A 23,358-nucleotide genomic window follows, 5' to 3' on the forward strand; every position below is an offset into this window, starting at 1 on the left:
CACTGGCTAGCTGAGCAGGCAATCCATCAGCCAGGTGTAGACGTTGCTGCTAAAGGAGATTCATAACCCGGCGGGAGTCCCGGAGCAGTAAGGCAGCGCTACAGAGGCACGGGGAGAAGTGAGCAGAACTTCTTTATTATGTTTTCCCCTGTGTCCTGGAAAACTATTATTTTCACTGGACTTTGCCGTTATATCATGTAAAATTTTGAAAGAAGTTTCAACAGCTTCAAAAAAAAGGTCTATTTTTATCCATGCTCATAATCTTCCTGTTCTCTCCATAGAACATTAAAGCGACCCACAATCTGACCCCCCAAACCGCCTGTACCTTCGGAGAGCTACTTTTAATCCAAGATCTGTCCTGGGGTCCATTCGGCAGAAGATGCAGTCATTGTCCTAAAAAAAACCTTTTAAACTTGCAGCCCTGTGCCAAATTGGCATGGCCTAGAGTATGTGTACCCTAGGCTTGCACCACCTCTCCATCCCTCCTCCTTACCCTCCTCATCATTAGGAATGCCCCAGGCAGGATTTTTCCTATTCATCACCTGTCTGAACACTGCAAAGGTGCCTTAACGATCCCACTCATGTGCAGTGTTCACACAGGTGATGTTTAGGAGAAAATGTTCTAGGGGCATTCCTAATAATGAGAAGGGCAATGAGGAGGGATGGAGAGGCAGTGCAAGCCTAGAGCACACGTACTCTAGGCCATGCCAACCTGACACAGGGCTGCAGTTTTAAAAGTAGTTTTTTAGGACAATAACTGCATCACCTGCCGAATGAACCCCAGGACAGATCTTGAATTAAAAGCAGCTATCTGAAGGTACAAACGATTTGGGGGTCAGATTGTGGGTACAGAGTCACTTTAAGGTTGTTCTGTTAAGGCTTTTTCAAGCCTGGAGGGAATAGAACGACAGAATATAGAATTAACATTTTGGCCCATAAGAACATAAATGATTGGATTGATGCAACTGTTAAGACAAGCCAGGTTAATAATAATAGTATTAATTGTATAAAATTCAATTGCATCCTCATATAGGGGTGTTAGCGGCCAGATGTAATATGGACACCAGCAGATAAAGAAACACAATATAACAGCGGTGATGATCCTGTACGGCCTCTGGGATCTCTGGGGTCTCTTACTTTTTATAATTTTGAGGAAAATCATAACATAACTGATCAAGATGATCATAAAAGGGATCAGGAACATTATAAATAACCTGATCAGTTGTATTTTCTGTTTTAGTGTACAGCTATTTGCATCTAGACAGTCATAGGGATTTAATGTACACCATTCGTAAAACTCTTGAAAAATGAATTTGTAGAAATAATATATTAAACCAGTCACGACCAAACTCAGCAGCCAAATGATAGCGGCTGTGATTCTCAAAAGTTTATGTGTTCTATGAACTTTAGACCAAAATGGCCACATGACAGATACACAGCGGTCAATACTCATGGCGGTCAAGAGAAGAACACTGGCGCTCATGTTGAGATTGAAAAGAATCATGCTCAATATGCAAAAAAATTCTGAGTCTGGGTAATAGGAAAACATCTCTACAATTCGTAGAGGAAGAGAAGCGCAGCAGAGGAAGTCCGCGATGGCCAGATTGAGAAACCACACGGCACTGACTGTCTTCTTCATCCTGAATCCGGCAATCCAGATGACCAATCCATTACCGATAATCCCAAGAGCGGAAATGATGACGTATAAAGTAATTGTCATTTCCTCTAAACTGTATTGATCATCAAACTTTGTGTACACAGTTTTTGACCTTAAAAAGATATAATAGAGTAGAAGTTTGGTGCATGAAAAACGTATAGCTTCATAAGTATCTATACAAAGAAGTATGAGTGGAAAGCTGAGGCAAAAACCACACGGTACTAAGTCACCCCAACCAACACTCTGTACTCGCCCTTTCGAGAACAGGACATTTCTATTTATTACTTCATGACTACTTTTTTCTATGCTGAATAGACCCTGATCATGTCTTCGTTGCTGCCACCAATTTCTTGCATTTTTTTTTAAGTAGAAACATTTGTATCCATCTTTATCAAATACATACAGTAGAGTCAGATTATCATGTGAAATATCTATGTTGTGTTATTCTATTTGTGGTCATCCAGTGATTGCTATGAAAGGGTATATGCACACAACGAAAATGATGTGGATAACTTGCCGCGGATTCCGCCGCTCCCCCCGCGCTCCTGCTTGACACTCCACCCGTCCCATAGACTCCATTCTATGCGCAGGCAGATTCTGCCGTCCGTCCCAGAGAATTGTCATGTCAGTTCTTTGAGCAGAAGGCAAAATCTGCCTGACCATAGAATGGAGTCTATGGGATGGGCAGAGAGTGAATCGGGAGCACGGGGGTGGGGTGGGGGGAGGTATGTGGTGGAATCTGTGGCAAGTTACCCGTGTGATTTTTGTAGTGTGCATATACCCTTAATGAAACTTTTGCACTTTTCTAGCATGTCATCATATCATCTTGAAAGGGTGTCATGAGAAATTGGCATCCTTAATAAAACTGAAAGAAAAGTAAGGGTATGTTCACACTGAGTAAAACAGGCGGAATTCCGCAGCAGAACTTTCCGCCGCCGAATCACACCTGTCTCAGTGTCCCATAGCCCGTCTATAGGAGAGCGCGTGCTCCTCCGCAGCCGCCGCCCTCTGCTCAAAGAAGTGACATGTCACTTCTTTGATGGGAGAGCGACAGCTGCGAAAGAACGCGTGATCTCCCATTGAGATGCTATGACACCCAGAGGCAGGTGTAATTCCGCCTATTTTACTCAGTGTGAACATGCCCTATGGGTGAAAATGTCTGTACGGTGAAACCAACAGGACAGTAGAAGGGCTTATTTGTGGAGACATGAATAGATCCAAACATTATTTTCCTAAACTTACCGGTTGTAATCAGGAATTTTGTAGTAGTTATTTGACTCAGTATAAGCCATTTTGAATTTCTTCCTAAAGGAAAAATAAATAAATAGAAATGAGAAACACAGAATATTATGTCATTTAACCACAGTAATTGATCCCCTATCTCCTATGGAAACAAATACATTTCCTCAATCCCTCAATATTCAATAATACCATCTACTCACTTTGACTGTACTTACTAAGATCAAAGGGGTAATGACTCTCCTTAAGGAGAGCCCGTCTCAAGGACGTGTGGAGACTTACAGACCATTGCTGCTCCACTAGGAATTCTGGGAAGAAAGAATATGCAAAGTATCTCTCACACCTCTTAAGCAAAGAGATATCCCTTCAAGTTAAGTCTCGCTCAGTCAAGGAGCCTTAGAACATTGACTGGAGATTTTATGCCAAGCCAAACTATCTCTCCTTTTGGAGAGATAGTTTGGCTTGGCATAAAATCTCCAGTCAATGTTCTAAGGCTCCTTGACTGAGCGAGACTTGACTTGAAGGGATATCTCTTTGCTTAAGAGGTGTGAGAGATACTGTGCATATTCTTTCTTCCCTGTACTTACTAAGGACATTTATTTCATCCCCATCAAATATGTTTGAACAAATTTTTATGGGCATTCTCATTACAAAAAAGTTTGGATATTCTCCTTGCTTGTTCCCTTGATCGGTTGTGGTCTGAATTTTTAACCTGTACAGTAATACCTCTGTTCCTGAACACAATCAGCTCTGGAAGGCAAGCAGTAAGTAGCGGTGCACCACTTCTTACTGTAAAGGAGCGGGGATTCCCGTCATAGTGATAGGACTCCCTGCTCTAAACCAGGAAGTGGCAGCCAGAGACGGAATCCTTGCCAAGCATTTCAGGGGGCCCTCTTAGAATGATGACCCTGAGCTCCTGCATGGTGATGCCCAGGTGGCGAGGGAGGGTGTTAATGTGCAGGAGCTCGGGTCACCTCCAATACAATGGCATCCCCCACAGCATTGTTACGGCCGCGGCGGCGCCCCGCGTTCCGGGCCGCCGCCGCGACCGCTACCTGCCCTATGCAGCAGCCGGTGTCCATAGTCGGGGACCCGGCGCTGCTGTCACCTCGGCCCCGGGGGGCGCCTCACCTCTCCACGCTCCTGTCTTCCGCTGTGCCGGCCGGCGCGCGCGTCCCCGCCTCCTCGGGCGCGCGCGCGCCGGCTGTCTCAGATTTAAAGGGGCAGTGCGCTCCTAATTGGTAGTTGCACCCAATCACTCCCCTATAAATCCCAGCATGCCCTGTCCTTAGGGTTGGAGCCTCTACATGCTTCCCATAGCGTTTGGCCCAGCCCCCTGTTGTTCCTGAGTCCTATCTGTTACCTGGTCCCAGTCCCTGTTCCTGAGTCCTATCCGTTACCCGGTCCCTAGTCCCTGTTCCTGGTTCCTGTTTCCCTGTCACTCCATCTGTTCCTGCGTTCAGCCTGTCACGTGCGCTCTCACCTGCAGACCTTTGCCAGTGCCATCTCCTGCCTACTGCTCCTGCCACGCCTCGCCTGCCGTCACCAGCAACCAAGCCAGGGGTAGCGACCTGGGGGTCGCCTGCCGCAGCAAGTCCATCCCGCCTTGCGGCGGGCTCTGGTGAAAACCAGCGGCCCCTTAGACTCCGCTCCCTGGTGAGGTTTGTGCCATCGCTGGTGCCGGTCCAGTGGATCCACTACTCCAGGCGTTACAGTAGGCTCCAACCATGGATCCCGGCGAGGTGCCAGATCTCCGTGACGTCGCCAGAGTGGTCGCGCAACAGGCTCAACAAATCCAGAAACAGTCACAGCAGATCCAGCAACTCACTGCCGCCTTACAGCAGCAGACTACTGCCCAGCGCACACCATCTCCTGACGCTGCTTCTTCACTCCGACTGGCTCTCCCAAGCAAGTACTCTGGGGACTCTAAGTTGTGCAGAGGATTCCTGACTCAGTGCACCATGCACATTGAACTTTTGAGTAGTCAGTTTTCCACCGAGCGCTCTAAAGTGGCTTTCATCATCAGCCTATTAGAGGGTAGAGCCCTGGCCTGGGCCACGCCACTGTGGGACCGTGATGATCCTGTTGCTGCCAATCTCCGGGCCTTCCTATTCGAGTTTCGCTCCGTCTTTGAGGAACCTGCCCGTGCTTCTTCGGCCGAGACTGCTCTCCTCAACCTCTCTCAAGGCAGCTCCTCTGTCGGTGACTACGCCATCCAGTTCCGCACCCTGGCAGCTGAATTGGACTGGAACGAGGCCGCCCTGTTGGCCACCTTCAAGAAGGGCCTGTCTAGTCGAGTGAGAGACGTGCTCGCTGCCCGAGACCTGCCTACCTCCCTGAACGAACTCATTCTACTGGCCACCCGAGTTGATACTCGTTTTTCGGAGAGGGAGGAGGAGGTTCGGCATGAACATTTACTAACCCATTCCCGTCGCCACCCCCAGCTGGCGCCGGTTTTCCAGAATCCTGACCTTTCGATGTCCCAGCCCTCTCCTGAGATTCCTATGCAGGTGGAACGGGCTCACCTGACGCCTGATGAAAGAATCCGGCGCCTGGAGCAGAATCTCTGTCTCTATTGCGGTGGTTCCGATCACTTCCGGCTGGGATGTTCCCTACGTCCCCAAACATCCGGAGGACGCTCGCACCTAGGTCCGGTGGGACAGGTGTCCCTAGGTGCGAATGCCACCATTCCAAGTCTGTCTATGCCTGTTTCCATCCGGACTCCCTCAGGACAAAATCATCAGACTACTGCCTTCCTCGATTCTGGCTCAGCAGGCAGTTTTATTGCGGCAACATTGGTCCAAAGATGGCGGCTACCCGTGACCCGACTAGCCAGGCCCCTGACTATCTCCTCGGTCACGGGCGAAATTCTTACCGACCGTGTGTACTACCAGACCGCATCTTTAGTCCTCCAGGTGGGTCCTTCACATCAAGAAGAGATATCCTTCTACGTCCTGCCCCATTCTTCCCCCGCGGTCCTCCTGGGACTCCCGTGGCTACAAGAACATGCCCCTCAGCTGGACTGGAGAACCGGGGAGATTCTCAGTTGGGGTCAGGACTGTTCCCACCAGTGTCTCAAGTCACCTCAGACCAAGTGTATTATGTCATTTCCTGTCCCGGCCAAGCCTCTATCCGGCCTACCGGCAGAAGACCAAGACTCGGCGGATGCCTTCTCTGCCGAGGTGTACCCTCTCCCCGTACCCAAGACTAAGGTCGTGTCCTCTCACCACCGGAAGAACTTACAGAAGGTCCCTTGCCACGTTATACCGCCTGATCGCCTAGTACCAGTCGTCACCTCCACTCTTCAGAGAGTACCCCCCGGAAAGACTCATGTTCACCCTGCGCTTCGAAGAGGTATTTTGAACTGGGGACATTCCTCGTTGGAGGCCGGGCACCCGGGAGTCCGTAAGACCGGCCAACGGATCTCTCGCCACTACTGGTGGCCCAGCCTATCCCAAGATGTCAAAGACTTTGTGGCTTCCTGTGCCATTTGCAGGCAAGAAAGAGGGGGAGGCCAAAGGGGGGGGGTACTGTTACGGCCGCGGCGGCGTCCCGCGTTCCGGGCCGCCGCCGCGACCGCTACCTGCCCTATGCAGCAGCCGGTGTCCATAGTCGGGGACCCGGCGCTGCTGTCACCTCGGCCCCGGGGGGCGCCTCACCTCTCCACGCTCCTGTCTTCCGCTGTGCCGGCCGGCGCGCGCGTCCCCGCCTCCTAGGGCGCGCGCGCGCCGGCTGTCTCAGATTTAAAGGGGCAGTGCGCTCCTAATTGGTAGTTGCACCCAATCACTCCCCTATAAATCCCAGCATGCCCTGTCCTTAGGGTTGGAGCCTCTACATGCTTCCCATAGCGTTTGGCCCAGCCCCCTGTTGTTCCTGAGTCCTATCTGTTACCTGGTCCCAGTCCCTGTTCCTGAGTCCTATCCGTTACCCGGTCCCTAGTCCCTGTTCCTGGTTCCTGTTTCCCTGTCACTCCATCTGTTCCTGCGTTCAGCCTGTCACGTGCGCTCTCACCTGCAGACCTTTGCCAGTGCCATCTCCTGCCTACTGCTCCTGCCACGCCTCGCCTGCCGTCACCAGCAACCAAGCCAGGGGTAGCGACCTGGGGGTCGCCTGCCGCAGCAAGTCCATCCCGCCTTGCGGCGGGCTCTGGTGAAAACCAGCGGCCCCTTAGACTCCGCTCCCTGGTGAGGTTTGTGCCATCGCTGGTGCCGGTCCAGTGGATCCACTACTCCAGGCGTTACAAGCATTCCCCAAGTGCATCCCCCAATAAACTTTACAGCAGTCCAGTGCAGGAGGAGAAGAAGAGCAGTTCCGGAGCTCCTGCATGGTGACGTCCTCCTTCTCCAGGCAGCTGGCACGTCTCCCAAGCAACTTAGTGCGGAGGCCGCCTGAAGAGTGAGGATGTCACTAAGCAGGAGCTAGGGGGCTGCTCTCCTTCTCCTCCTGCACTGGACTGTTGCTAAGTATAAAGTGTATTGGGGGTGGACTTGGGGGATGCCAGTGTATCGGAGATGACCCCAGCTCCATCACAGTGACATCCTCCTTCCCAAGGTGGCCGGTGTGTCTTCTATGCAGCTGAGCACACCAGCCGCCTGGAGAGGGAGGATGTCACTGTGCAGGAGCTCTGGGCCACTGTTCTCCACATAGCCTTAGGGCTTTATCCAACTTCAGCAGTCACCGCTAATCAAATGCCGAACGTTCGGGTTCGGATGGACTCAAGCATGCTCCAGGTTCGCTCATCTCTAGTTATGATAGGAATCCTCGCTCCTGTGAGCCTTGGTGTCCAAACACCTAAATAACTCTCAGCTGGACAATAGTTCAGATGACAGTTTTCTCCCCAGATTTAGTTTGGATACTGAACAAAGAAATCTATTTGAAATTAGAAATAAATTAATATTAAAGTACTGTACATGTATTACAGGAAGACAACAGTAAAGTACACTTATATAGCAGCACATTGCATTTAGTACACAGGGCCGATTCTAGCTTTTCTGCCGCCTGAGGCGAGAACTGACAAAGCGCCCACCACCCCCCTGGGCGATATGGCCAAAAAATAAAATCTCGATTTTTTTTTTTTTAATTTTGAGACAATTCTCGATTTAAATCTCGATTTTCTATTTTTATGTTAAATAAGCAGAAATACACCAAGACACAAATGAAGCAGTACTAGCAGCTGTTCTTGAATGAGCTGAAAAATTGCATTTCAGCATCATATCACTGTTCCCCAACATTCCCCCTACAAGATTATCATGCCCCCTGCCCTCCTCACATTCCCTGTAATATCACCATGCCCATAGTGCTCCTCACATTCCCTGTAATATCACCATGTGCCCATAGTGCCCCTCACATTCCCTATACAAGAACTCCAGCACTCCCAGGTCCCCCCATTCAACATGATTAATGCCTCAGCTGAGTCTCCTATCCTGTGACCTGACAGCAGTCTAAACTACAGGGACCTCAGAGCAATAGTCAGGGAGAGAAGATCCAGGACAGGCACAGTGCAGCATCGCAGTGTGTATGGGACAGCACTATAGATAACAGTGTGTGCAGTGTGTATAGGACAGCACTATAGATAACAGTGTGCAGTGTGTATAGGACAGCACTATAAATAACAGTGTGTGCAGTGTGTATGGGACAGCACTATAGATAACAGTGTGTATGGGACAGCACTATAGATAACAGTGTGCAGTGTGTATAGGACAGCACTATAGATAACAGTGTGTATAGGACAGCACTATAAATAACAGTGTGTATGGGACAGCACTATAGATAACAGTGTGTATGGGACAGCACTATAGATAACAGTGTGTATGGGACAGCACTATAGATAACAGTGTGCAGTGTGTATAGGACAGCACTATAGATAACAGTGTGTATAGGACAGCACTATAGATAACAGTGCGCAGTGTGTATGGGACAGCACTATAGATAACAGTGTGTATGGGACAGCACTATAGATAACAGTGTGCAGTGTGTATAGGACAGCACTATAGATAACAGTGTGCAGTGTGTATAGGACAGCACTATAGATAACAGTGTGCAGTGTGTATGGGACAGCACTATAGATAACAGTGTGCAGTGTGTATAGGACAGCACTATAGATAACAGTGTGCAGTGTGTATAGGACAGCACTATAGATAACAGTGTGCAGTGTGTATAGGACAGCACTATAGATAACAGTGTGCAGTGTGTATAGGACAGCACTATAGATAACAGTGTGCAGTGTGTATAGGACAGCACTATAGATAACAGTGTGCAGTGTGTATAGGACAGCACTATAGATAACAGTGTGCAGTGTGTATAGGACAGCACTATAAATAACAGTGTGTGCAGTGTGTAAGAGAAGGCCGGACGCAACGCAGTTTAGGGAGGCCGGCATGACAGGGAAAATGGAGCGTAAGGGTTAATAGGGGGTGGGGGACAGTCCGTTAGAGAGAGCGGGAACAGGGTGGGGGTGGAGTTAGTGGGAGGGGAGGTTTTATAAACCTCCCCACTGAGGAACAGGACAACACACGAGGAGCGGTGGTTGAAGAGTCCCGCCCGCCCTCCCTGAAGAGTAGCTTCGGACGGATCTTGTTGGCTGGGGGTTGCTCATGGTTGGATTACTAAGGGGGTGAGGGGATGTGTGTTCTGGCTTAATGGTCACTGTCATAGCAGCGGGTGGCGGGTTAGGGGGTTCTTGGAGTTGGCAAAAATGTACAAAGGGGGTACACGAGGGAGGGTGAACCCCCCGTTTAATTAGAGGATCAGCAGGTTAATTAGAGGATATTGGGCTCCTGACAGGGTGGTGTCCCGGGGAGTAGTCGGGTGTTATGGGTAATCGGCCAATGTAGTTGGAATATGGGCTCCTGAGCCTGTGGTAACCGGCTGGGGGCAGGAATAGTTATAAGATGTTTATCTCTAGGATAAATAGTGCAATTTATGGTGGCCGGTTATATATATTTTAGCTTCAAGGACTCCCTCCCGTACCGGACAGTTAGTTTTCATTGATATATTATATGTATATTCAGATAATGGTTATTTATGTTTTGTGTTATTTTGTTAATAATAAAATTGGCTGCTGTGGCCAAATATTTCCAAAGGTTGGAGTCGGTGTCTCATTTCTGGGGAAAAGGAAGGTGGAGAAGGGCTTTGGGAAATTGGCTACAGAGGGATCATTTTTCCCATGTCATGGGACAGCACTATAGATAACAGTGTGTATAGGACAGCACTATAGATAACAGTGTGTATAGGACAGCACTATAGATAACAGTGTGTATAGGACAGCACTATAGATAACAGTGTGTATGGGACAGCACTATAGATAACAGTGTTTATGGGACAGCACTATAGATAACAGAGTGTGCAGTGTGTATAGGACAGCACTATAGATAACAGTGTGCGCCGTGCGGTGACCAGATTTTTTAACAGTTTGAGCCACTATGGGCCCCCTGAGAGCTTCAAAACAAACAACAATCTGCAACTGCTGACCGCTGACCTCAGGAGCCGGAGAAGAGCCATAAAACGGGCTGCTCTGTTAACTCTTTCAGTACTGCAGAATGTAGAGTATTACTGTGCATCACTTACATTCTGCTATACAGAAAGAGTTAACAGCAGAGCAGAACATGACTTTTATGCCTCCTCTCCGACTCTTGCACTGTGCTGAGGTCAGCTCGGAGTTCGGCAGTGCAGAGAAGACATAATATAGCGTCTTTTCTACAGTGTGTAAGTGATGCAGAGTATAATAACTCTGCATTATTGAAAGGGTTAACAGCAGGAGACACTATATCTATGTCTTATGTGATGTGAATACGAGGCTTCCAGTGCCTCCTCAGCGCTTCTCATGAGGCAACTGACAGGAAACACGGCTGGGCACTGAGCCGTAACTAGTTGTAATGATAAGGACACAGGACGCTGATGCTGCCCCCCTCAAGGGCTGTGTTATCTGCCGCCTGAGGCGAAGACTTCACTTCGCCTCATGGCAGATACGGGCCTGTTAGCACACATAGATATTAGTACAGCACATATATAACACATACTGTATATAGCAGTACAGGACATGTAGTACATATAGATACCAGTACAGTACATGTAGTACACATAGATAGGAGTACAGTACATGTAGTACACATAGATAGGAGTACAGTACATGTAGTACAAGTAGGCAACAGTAAAGTACAAGTAGTATACATATATAGCAACTCAGTGCATTTAGTACACATAAATATCAGTACAGTACAACTAGCACACATATATAGCAGTATAGTACATTTAGTACATATATACCAGTAGAGTACATATAGTATACATATATACCAGTATAGTACATTTAGTACACATTGACAGCAGTACAGTACATGTAGTACACATATATAGCAGTACAGGAAATGTAGTACATATAGATACCAGTACAGGATGTAGTACACATAGATAGTAGTACAGGACATGTAGTGCACATAGAGAGCAGTATGTGTAGTGCACAAAGACAGCAGTACAATACATGTAGAACACATAGAGAGCAGTACAGTTAATGTAGTACACATACACAGCAGTAAAGTACATGTAGTACACACACATATATAGCAGTATGGTACATTTAGTACACATAGATAGCAGTACAGGACATGTAGTATACATAGATAACAGTACATGACATGTAGTACACATAGATAGCAGTACAGTACACATAGATAGCAGTACAGGACATGTAGTACACAAAGATAGCAGTACAGTACATATAGTGCACATAGATAGCGCTACAGGACGTGTAATACACATAGATAGCAGTACAGGACTTGTAATACACATAGACAGCAGTAAAGTACATATAGTGCACATAGATAGCAGTACAGGACGTGTAATACACATAGATAGCAGTACAGGACATGTAATACACATAGACAGCAGTACAGTACATGTAGTACATATAGATACCAGTACAGTACATGTAGTACACATAGATAGCAGTACAGGACATGTAGTACACATAGATAGCAGTACAGTACATATAGTGCACATAGATAGCAGTACAGGACGTGTAATACACATAGATAGCAGTACAGGACATGTAATACACATAGATAGCAGTACAGGACATGTAGTACACATAGATAGCAGTACAGTACACATAGATAGCAGTACAGGACATGTAGTACACATAGATAGCAGTACAGGACATATAGTACAGATATATAGCAGTACAGTACACATAGATAGCAGTAAAGTACACATCAATAGCAGTACAGTACATATAGTGCACATAGATAGCAGTACATGACGTGTAATACACATAGATAGCAGTACAGGACATGTAATACACATCGATAGCAGTACAGGACGTGTAATACACATAGATAGCAGTACAGGACATGTAGTATACATAGATAGCAGTACAGGACATGTAGTACACATAGATAGCAGTACAGTACACATAGATAGCAGTACAGGACATGTAGTACACATAGATAGCAGTACAGGACATGTAATACACATAGATAGCAGTACAGTACACATAGATAGCAGTATAGGACATGTAGTACACATAGATAGCAGTACATGACATGTAATACACATAGATAGCAGTAAAGTACACATAGATAGCAGTACAGTACACATCAATAGCAGTACAGTACATATAGTGCACATAGATAGCAGTACATGACGTGTAATACACATAGATAGCAGTACAGGACATGTAATACACATAGATAGCAGTACAGGACATGTAGTACACATAGATAGCAGTACATGACATGTAATACACATAGATAGCAGTGCAGTACACATCAATAGCAGTACAGTACATATAGTGCACATAGTTAGCAGTACAGGACGTGTAATACACATAGATAGCAGTACAGTACATGTAGTACACATAGATACCAGTACAGTACATGTAGTACACATAGATAGAAGTACAGGACGTGTAATACACATAGACAGCAGTACAGTACATGTAGTACACATAGATAGCAGTACAGTTCATGTAGTACAGTCACTGTACAGAGATTACCTAACTTGATTAATTTAGAAATTAATTGGTTTCTTACCTTAAACTACTTGTACTATTTTTGCATGTAGCAAATCACACTTTCCTTTTCTTCAGCCACTGTAGTATATCAGAGGAAACAGACAATGGATTTATAATGGACTATAATCTACTGGCCGCCTATCATATGGCGCCTGACTCCTTGAATGATAAGATGTCAGATAGGATTAACCAGAAAGAAATAGCAAGAATTTAAACATTAGACCTGAATGGAAATTTAAAGCAAAAAGTACATCTAGGAAGCAATATTGTGGTGTCACATGGTGCAGAGCTGGCTTCTGGGGTTTCTATAGGCTCTTGGGATTCCTAACTCTCTTGGCTTGATACGTATTAGGCATGTAAAACAATAACCTTCATGCCCCTGGAAGACAGTCCTCTCAAATGATTATGTTGTAGTTTGAAGGGGCTATTCAGGATGTGAAAAGGCACGGCTACTTTCTGCAAAAAATGGCACAACCCGTGACCCAGGTTGTGAATGGAAATTACATTTAATTATTAATACGTTCACGGGTTGTTGTTTTTTTTGCTATTGATTTGAGTTCTTACAGTTTAGAAAATTAGAGGGGAAAAAATGATAAGCAAAAAAAGAAAAAAAAAAAAAGGATTTGCACTGCATTGGTTTATGATTTTCTCTTCTCTAGATTCATCTCAGCAGGTTTATTTTTATTGGTTTAGTTTTTAATTCACTTTTAGTTTACATAATTTTTTAGTAGAAATAAAATGATTTCGGGACTTTCTGTTCCCGATTATGACCCTGCCTTATGATTATGGAACAGACTGAATCAGAGACAGGCAGCGGAGGGGGAGTATGAAGTGGGCCAGTAATCACTGTCGGTTACTGACATTAGCAATCCCATTAATGCTAGTAATGTAATCCACTAAATGATTACAGTATTAGGCTATGTTCACACTACGTAAGTCTCCGGACGTAGCTCGTCCTGTGAATAAGCGGCCGGAGGCTTACGTAGTTTGCGTACAATGGAAAGTATACGATCTACGGCCGCACAGTTCACACTACGTACGAACTTATGAGAGGATCGTATGCGCCGCCGTAAGAAATGAGCCAGACCATCGTTTGAGGACGAAAATGCCGTAACTTACGCCCATAGCGTAACATGCGGTCCCGTACGTAGTGGTGATTTCTTAAATTTTACAGCTTTTTGTGCCGATCCAAAAGGTTCTGTGGGGTGTCCGGGGCTAGGCGAAGATTTCCAAGTAAAAGACCGCTGTCAGATCGCTACGTAGGGCGCTCGGGAAGCGTAAGTAGACAGCGGGTATAAGTTTGCGCTTTGTACGTAGCCGACCGCAAGTAGCATAAATCCCCGGCCGGAGTTTAACGCGTATATGTCCGGAAGTGAAAATATGCGGCCGGACATATATGCTGTGTGAACATGGCCTTAAGGTGGTTATAACAACTGAACTCGACTCCACCAGGTTAAAGGAGGAGTTCGGCGTGGAGCAAAGTAAATTATTCTGGGCTGGGGGTGGGAGAACAAAAAGTTCTATTCACTTGTACCATTGCCCACATCATCTTCATGGACCCGAGTTGATGGATGCCCCGCTCAACCAGTCAGTAACAGGGGAAGAACACCACTGAATTCACTGATTGGCTGAACGGGCTTAATCCTTCCTGCTTGTAACATTCAACCCGGGCTATGATGTACCCGGAAACCGAGAGAAGAAGGCGCCCAGCGGGGTAAGGGAGCCTGTTGATGCCACCTTCCCATAATGCTTACCCCCCTCACAATACCAGCATACCCAATCCTGGGGATGTTTCTGTCCCCAGGACCTTTATCAACCAGCTATCTGTAAATAACTCATTGTATCCATCATGGAATTTTAATGGATTATCCTTTGTCTTCACATCTGACTATGTTCTAATATGAACAGTGTACATTTGCATGTGTGCTGGGTCCTTTGCAATAACTATCTTATTTCCCTGATGTTTGCCCCATGGAGGAGAACCTTTAGTATATAAAAATCCTGCCCCCAGTGAAAGACGATAGTTACACTTAGAGGCTACGTTCCAACTTCAGGAACATTTCAGACTTTTCTTTCCCCGCCATGTTCATGTCCACTAGCTTAATCTTCTAGCCCATTGCATCATGGGCAGAGCCTGTGACATTGAATGATGAATGTGGTTTCAAGTTGCAATAGGCCTGGAAAGTGCATTGCTAAATTCACTGTTACTTTATTTACTTTGTAATTTTAACTTTTTTCTTTCAAAATCTTACCTGAAAAAAGTGGGGACCCAAATTGTTGGGTCCTAAAAGTTACAGTCACACCTCTAGGGAGTTAAGTGGAGATACATAGCATCCCCATTTAACTCCCTGAAGCTCACACTGTGCTCTGTTTGGAGGGGGGTTAAATTCTCCCAGCAGCATCTTTTATCTTTAGCTCCTACCGCTAAAATCATCCAACCAGTGGCTGAGTGGAGACTTCGGTAGTTTCAGCTTAGCCAGTCAGCGGCTACAGCAGTTTTGTCCCACCTCAGCTGAGTGCAGTTAAAGGAGAATACACCACACACCGGGTCCCAGGAGGCTAATTTCAACCCACTCCTTCTCAACAGAGAACCTACTGACATCCAAGGGGTTAAGTGGGGATTCCATTCATCCTGCTTCATCTGCTGTGTTGAATGCACTGAGCCCACCCCAGCATGGAAGGGGTTGTGTGAGAATATCTGAGTGGAGCATCAGGTGATCCAGGCTTATATAGACCTAGGTCACCTGATGCAGCTGGACAATCACTGCTTGTTTATTGGATAAATAAATCAAACATGCAGAAGACTTGCACTTTGACCCGAACACACAATGTGCACAATTAAGCATTGAGCAGTGATGAGAAGCCCGTTGTCAGGATGGGGAGGTAGGGACAAGACAGTGGGCCCTGAGCCTGAACCCACCCACTGTCCCTACCTACTTGCCTCATCCGGCTCTATGCAGCCGCGGACAACAATGAAGATGTTCCCTATACTGAATAAGTGAAACACAGAACAAGACAGACAGACAAACACAACAAAGGAAAATCAACAAGCGAAGTCAGAACCAAACGGGCAACGCAGAAAAAAATCGGAGAACAAACGGATAGTCAAAGGTCAGGCGGGATGTCAGGTAACAGGTCCAGCAAGCAGAGGAATTAGGAACGGGGATCACAGAAGTAGACAGGGAAAGCAGGGATCAGGGTATGAACCTTAACAGCCAGCAATGAGAGACTGGCCACTGCTTTCATTTATGAGGATCAAGAGCCCCATTGGACCGACGCTCTGATCCGTAAGGTTCCGGAAAGGCAGAGGCATGTGTCAATCAAAAACACTGCTTAGCTACAGCGATCAAGGCTAGCAGTGAGCAGTGTAACTTCTGCATTGCCAGGAGGCTGAAAGACAAGGGCGTGTGTAAGACAAAAAATAAAAACCAGGCCCAGTTCACACCAGGCTACTGCACATTCCTGACACCTGTTGCTTGATCAAGCACTTTGCTCGATAGAACATGCTCATGCAACATTAAATAAAACAAATAGGGTCTTCTTTTCTTTCCCGCCACAATATGGCACCCATTTATGTTCACTGACAGTGTGTGATATATTAATTTGACTTAATAGAGCTATAGCAATGCTATTGATATAGTCTAAGGGTACGTTCACATGTACCGGATCCGCATTGTGTATGGGACCCATTCACCTTCACAATACAGGATCCAAAGCGGGTCTCGCTGCAAATTCGCAGCAAGAAATCCGCTGCGGATCCGGTACGTGTTGACGTACCCTAATGCAAAGAATTACAAAGCTTGTTTGTTGTATTTGGAATATATTGTATTTTATCAATTTATCAATGTATCATCATGTGTGCAATGTGTCACATCCATTTACAAGCCCAAGCCATTATGCACATACATGACATATAGACATAACCCTAAATGAGATATTGATAACAAAGAGGTGATTCAGCTAACCTCGTGGGTCAACATGAATTTTTTAAGATAATTTTATATATATTTGCAATCTTACATACAACTTACGTAAAATCAACATGTTCCCAACCCTTCCCCAAAAAGATAATTTTTTTTAACATGAATAGTTATATGAAAACATTACAATTTACCCCCAAAATCGGTTTAAAAAACAAACATAATATAAATGAAAAGTCCATCTCTTTAACGTTGTTGTTTTTTTTTCTTTTGTTGTTTTTTAATTGAATTTTTTTTTAGATTTTTAAAAATTAGGGGGTGGGGTGGGGAGGTGGGGATCATTGGAATTATGAGGTCTGCACCCTATTGGTACAGCCTAGAACATGCAGGTTGTATTAAAAGTCGAGCAGTACTGTAATGGTTAGCCTGACAGGTACTAGTGGTGGAGATTAGTCTCCAGCAAAGAGCAGAGAACAAAGGATTGCACAGTGGGGGCTGTGTGAGAGCTGCTGTTCAGAGGTCAGAGAGGTCAGTGCTGACTTCAGAGGAGATAACCCGGTGATGTAGCTGTAAATTAACTGTTGTCCTGTTTTGGTGCCTCATCTACCCCCACCCCTCCCCTCTGCATAAGAGAACCATGAAGACAGGAGGGAGAGCTTCTAACTGCTTTTTCATGATAAAAATGCATTTTTCGGCTAATAAACCCAATTACAAAGTTTCTGAAAATCGCCTCTACTATTGATTTCTACAAAAAAAACATTTAAACAACAGTAACACTTTAAGACGTTTTTATATTAAAAATAGAAATATATTTTATACATCCATAGTGCAAGTCTGCTCATAATCCTCCTGTCCTCTCCATGGATCATTAGGTTGTTCAGTTAAGGCTTTTTCAAGCCTGGACGGGATAGAACGACAGAATCCAGGATTTACCTTTTGGCCCATAAGAACATAAATGATCGGATTGATGCAACTGTTAAGACAAGCTAGGTTAATAATAATAGTATTAACTATATAAAAATCAATGACGTGTTCCTCATACAGGGGTGTTAGTGGCCAGATGTAATATGGAAGCCAACAGATGAAGAAACACAATATAACAGCTGTGATTATCCTGTACGGCCTCTGAGATCTCTGGGGTCTCTTACTTTTCATAAGTTTGAAAAAAATAATAATATAACTGATCAAGATGATGAGAAAAGGCATCAGGAACATTATAAGTAACCTGATCAGTTGTATGGTCTGTTTTTGCCTAAGTATATAGGCACTGTGATCGCCATGGTGGCTAAATATACACCATTCAGATAACTCGCTAAAAATGAATCCGTATAAATAAAATAATAAACCAGTTATAACCAGACTCAGCAGCCAAATTATAGCGGTAGTGATTCTCACGAGTTTACGTGTCCTATGAAATTTAGCCCAAAATGGCCACACGACAGACACCCAGCGGTCCATGCTCATGGCGGTCAAGAGAAGAACACTGGCGCTCATGTTAAGATTGAACAGAACAATGCTGAATATACAAAAAAATCCAGAGAGTTCATAAACGAAAGCCAACTCTGCAATTCGTAGAGGAAGAGACGCGCAGCAGAGGAAGTCCGCAATGGCCAGATTGAGGAACCACACGGCACTGACTGTCTTCTTCATCCTGAATCCGGCAATCCAGATCACCAATCCATTGCCGATAGTCCCGAGAGCACAAATGATGCTGTATAAAATAATTGTTATCGCTTTTAAACTGTCTTCTTCATAAAAATCAGTAGAATAAGTTATGTTACTGGTCCAGTAGTTTTCGTAAGATGACCTTAAAAGACATGATAGGGTAACAGTTTGGGTCAGGAAATATGTAGAACTTAATGTGTTGAGTATGTATACAAAGAAGTACAAGTGGAAGACTAAGAAAAAACATTACGGTCACATTATGGTGCTAGGTCACTCCCCTATACTCTATACTACCTCTTTTTTTTAAGAAGAGAATCTTTTTGGGTTCCTTGTTCTATTTATTTTTTGACAACCACTTTTTCCTAAGTTGTGTGAACCCTGATCAGGTCTGGTCTTTGATATTATTTTTACCACCAGTTAATAGCCAGCGAAGTAGCTGACAGACTCCCTTTAAAGCGACTCTGTACCCACAATCTGACCCCACCCAAACCGCTTGTACCTTCAGATAGCTGCTTTTAATCCAAGATCTGTCCTGGGGTCCCTTTGGCAGGTGAGGAAGTTATTGTCCTAGAAAACAACTTTTAAACTTGCAGCCCTGTGGCCCTCTGGCCGTGAAGAGGGTGGGGAGGAGGGAAGCAAAGTTAGGGCACAGATATTGTAGGCCACGGCCGTTGGGTACAGGGCTGCCAGTTTAAAAGTTATTTTTTTAGGACAATAACTGCATCACCTGCCGAACGGACCCCAGGACAGATCTTGGATTAAAAGCAGCTATCCGAAGGTACAAGGGGTTTGGGTTGGGTCAGATTGTGGGTACAGAGTCGCTTTAATGTATCTCTAGACTTAGCATAATGTTGATTCTATGGAGTGACATTACCAAGCTTTTACATTAACATTATTTTGTGACCCTCTGTCTGAGATGTATATGTCGTTTTTGTCTACGTGTGGACATCAGCTTAACCCTTTAAGGACAGGGCCCATTTTCGTTTTTGCATTTTTGGTTTTTCCTCCTTGTGTTTAAAAGGCCATAGCACTTGCATTTTTCCACCTAGAAACCCACATGAGCCCTTATTGTTTGCATCACTAATTGTACTTTGCAATTACGGGCTGAGTTTTTCCATAAAGTACACTGCAAATCCAGAAAAAAAATTCAAAGTGAGGTGAAATTGAAAAACAAAACACATTTCTTTTATTTTGGGGGGGGGGGGGGGGGGGGGGGGGGGGGTACGCCATTCGCCCTGGGGTAAAACTGACTTGTTATGCATGTTCCTCAAGTCGTTACGATTAAAACGATATACAACATGTATAACTTATATTGTATCTGATGGCCTGTAAAAAATTCAAACCATTGTTAACAAATATACGTTCCTTAAAATCGCTCCATTCCCAGTCTTATAGCGCTTTTATCCTTTGGTCTATGGGGCTGTGTCAGGTGTGATTTTTTGCGCCAGGATGTTTACTTTCTATCGGTACCTTGATTGCGCATATACGACTTTTTGATCGCTTTTTATTACATTTTTTCTGGATTTGTTGCGACCAAAAATGCGCAATTTTGCACTTTGGGATGTTTTTTGCACTTACGCCGTTTACCGTACGAGATCAGGAATGTGATTAATTAATAGTTTGGGTGATTACGCACGCGGCGATAGCAAACATGTTTATTTATTTACTTTTATTTCAAACATGGGAAAAGGGGAGTGATTCAGACTTTTATTAGGGGAGGGGGCTTTTTACTAATGCCAACACTTCATTTATTTTTTTTTACACATATACTAGAAGCCCCCCTGGGATTAGGATTATTCCCCCCTGGGGTTAGGGTTATTCCCCCCTGGGGTTAGGGTTATTCCCCCTGGGGTTAGGGTTATTCCCCCTGGGGTTAGGGTTACTCCCCCCTGGGGTTAGGGTTATTCCCCCTGGGGTTAGGGTTATTCCCCCTGGGGTTAGGGTTATTCCCCCTGGGGGACTTCTAGTATATACACTTTGATCTCTCATTGAGATCTTTGCTGTATACTTATACAGCAAAGATCAATGAGATCGGCACTCGTTTGCTTTCGGCTGCTGCAGTTGATAACAGAAGAGTGCCGAGCCGAACCTAATTTTCTGTTAAAGGGATATTCCAACTTAAACTAGGGGGACAAGTAGGGGGACAAGTAAGAGATCGCGAGGGAGTACTCCCTGGCAATATCTATATCAGCCCCCAGCTGCTTCGTTTTGAACAAAACGGCAGGTATGGCTTGTGACTAGAGATGATCAAACATTGAGAATTGTCAGGTCCGATCGAACTCGAACTTTCTCAAACCTTCACTATTTGATTCCCGATGCCTTACCATTCCGTGGGGAAGGTGGAGACCGTCCGAGTACCGCCTGGAAAACAGGGATACAGCCTACGTAATAGGCTGTATCCCTGTTTCCCAGGTGGTACTCGGGCTCTCTCCACCTTCCCGTCGGAACGTAAAGGCATCGGGAATCAAATGACGAAGGTTCGAGTTCGATCGAACCTGACAATTCCCACTGTTCGATCATCTCTACTTGTGACCCGTGGCTCTATTCTTTCTCTATGGAGATGCCGGAAAGAGCCGAGTGCGGTACTCTTCTCTCTCTGGTGGCTCCATAGAGAATGAATGGAGCCACCGGAGAGAGACGAGTACAGCGCTCTACTCTACGAGTCATGTGCCGTACCCACTGCTGTATTCAAAACAACGACCCCCCTAATATTTTACTTGTACAAGTTAGTTTTAAGTTGGAATACCCCTTTAAATATTAAAGCATGAAGTATAGAAACTTACTTGTTATAATCGAGAATTTCATCAAGGTCATTCAGGTTTAAGCCAGCAGGATCCATTTTGACTTTCTACCTAAAAGAAAAAATAAATAACAATAAGAGACCCAGATAATTAATGTAACCATTTAACCACAAAAACTGATCCCCTATCAGCTGGAGTACTTTCCGAAGCAAAGCCCTAATTTACATTGTGTACAATTTGGAAGTATATGTGTTTTTTTTTTTATCCCTTTATATTCCCTTTTTGGTGCTCAGAATTAACAAAAATAGTAACTTTCATGATACTTTCTCCACCCTCCCATCCTCTTTTACATAGTGTTTACCAAATTGCCATGGGCATGGTGATACCAAAATTAACAAGAATTTTATATATTCTGCTGTGACAGTATTTGTTACTTTATAAGATGTAGGCATAAAAGCTATAGGAAAACATTTTCTGCATACTAGTATGAACTGAATTATATCTTGATAACAACTCACATGCTATAATGCAGAAATAGTGCTGAAATATCTTCTTGTCAGTGGTCCGTGTCCTAAGTCTTAGGCTATGTTCACACACCGTACAATAAAGGTTGTTTTTTTTTGTTTTTTGTTTTTTCAGTAGGAAACTGGTTGCCAGTGCACATAACGTCTGGAATAACGGCATATGGATTTTGACCGTCCATATAATGAAGGTGCCCTTATTACCACCTTTTTTAGCTAAATACTGCCAATTTTTGCCAATTTTTCCATCTGTTCACACATTGTTTTATTTTCACTCAAATTTATGGTTGTATTTATCTTTTAACTGACTGTGTGTAAACATCCCCTAAATCGAATATACCATTAGGCACATTGACTTTAAGGTATCCATCAGTCTTAGCTGTATGGGGTTCTCTCGGCCGTCCATGGAAAAATTATGTTGGTTGAGATAGAGGTCAGGCGTGATGGAAAACCATTGCCCAACCCCTTTGTTTTGGAAGAGATTTGATCAAAGTGAGAACTCTCTGGCTGTGGCTTACCCCTCTCCTGCCCATAGAGAACATAGGAACTAGAGATGAGCGAACCTGGAGCATGCTCGAGTCGATCCGAACCTGAACTTTCGTCATTTGATTAGCGGTGGCTTATGAACTTGGATAAAGCCCTAAGGCTATGTGGAAAACATGGATATAGTCATTGGCTGTATCCATGTTTTCCAGATTTATCCAAGTTCAGCAGCAACCACTAATCAAATGCCGAACATTTGGGTTCGGATCGACTCGAACCCGAACCCGCTTCGCTCATCTCTAATAGGAACGCTTGGCCGTTCTGAATGTTCCTGTCCATAGGAAGGATGGGGGCAAGTCCGGAGCAAATTGAAGGTGTATGGCCACCTTAAGTAATACCTGATTGGCTTGATGCTCAAGCCAATTGTTTGTCTGCCAGGCCATCACTGTTACATTATATGATGAATTTTATTTTAGGATGTAATGGTCCAAGAAAGAAAGAAAACACTGGAACCAGAAATCATAGTAATATCACTGCAATTATTATCATCATCATCATCATCATCTTAATTGATTGATATCTTACCTTAAATATCTTCTACATTTTTTGTAGCAGCTCAGTTTTCTTTTCCTTCATCCTTCGTCTACCAGAGGAAACAGACGATGGTTGTATCTCCTTGTTCCGTTATAAAGCTCTCATAGGACCTTATCCTGCTGGCAGCTTATCAAGGGGTGCGTGACTCATTGGCTGATAAGATGACGGATAAGTTCAACTAGAATTAAATTGTGAGAATTTTAAGCCATATACATAAAAAAAAAACAAAAAAAAAAACATTTAAAACAAAATTGCGCATAATAAAGAACAAGCAAACAAAAATCCAGAATGGCATAAAAAAATGAGGTGTATTTTTTTTAGAAAGCCAAAAATAGTAAAAAGCTGATCGGCACGTCACCAACCAGGTTTCAGATATTTGCACTTGGGTTTAAAAGGGTGGCTGGGTAGTGCTAGCTCAACATAAGTAACAAGTCCACAGGGGGGGAAAGAAAGCATCTCCTTTTAATTTCATGTTCATGTTGTAGTTTTTCAGAAGACCTGGGAAGCAATATGGCGGATTCACATGGTA

General features: G+C 44.7%; 2 protein-coding genes across 2 annotated transcripts; both read right to left on the reverse strand.

The window, feature by feature from the left end:
* Nucleotides 1-859: 859 nt before the first annotated feature.
* Nucleotides 860-23,003, reverse strand: LOC138768779 (N-formyl peptide receptor 3-like). The gene is made up of 5 exons (XM_069946736.1): nt 22,821-23,003; nt 21,274-21,342; nt 12,925-13,064; nt 2,900-2,962; nt 860-1,769 (listed from the first exon to the last, which is right to left on the reverse strand). Exons 4-5 carry the CDS (start codon nt 2,947-2,949, stop codon nt 860-862), a joined length of 960 nt encoding a protein of 319 aa, XP_069802837.1. The 5' UTR covers nt 2,950-2,962; nt 12,925-13,064; nt 21,274-21,342; nt 22,821-23,003.
* On the reverse strand, nt 17,525-21,329 carry LOC138768780 (C3a anaphylatoxin chemotactic receptor-like). Its single transcript, XM_069946737.1, has 2 exons — nt 21,274-21,329; nt 17,525-18,632 (listed from the first exon to the last, which is right to left on the reverse strand). The coding sequence occupies exons 1-2, from the start codon at nt 21,327-21,329 to the stop codon at nt 17,639-17,641; spliced, it is 1,050 nt and encodes a 349-aa protein (XP_069802838.1). The 3' UTR covers nt 17,525-17,638.
* Nucleotides 23,004-23,358: the final 355 nt, after the last annotated feature.

Source organism: Dendropsophus ebraccatus, chromosome 12 (assembly GCF_027789765.1).
Source record: "Dendropsophus ebraccatus isolate aDenEbr1 chromosome 12, aDenEbr1.pat, whole genome shotgun sequence".
NCBI lineage: Eukaryota > Metazoa > Chordata > Amphibia > Anura > Hylidae > Dendropsophus > Dendropsophus ebraccatus.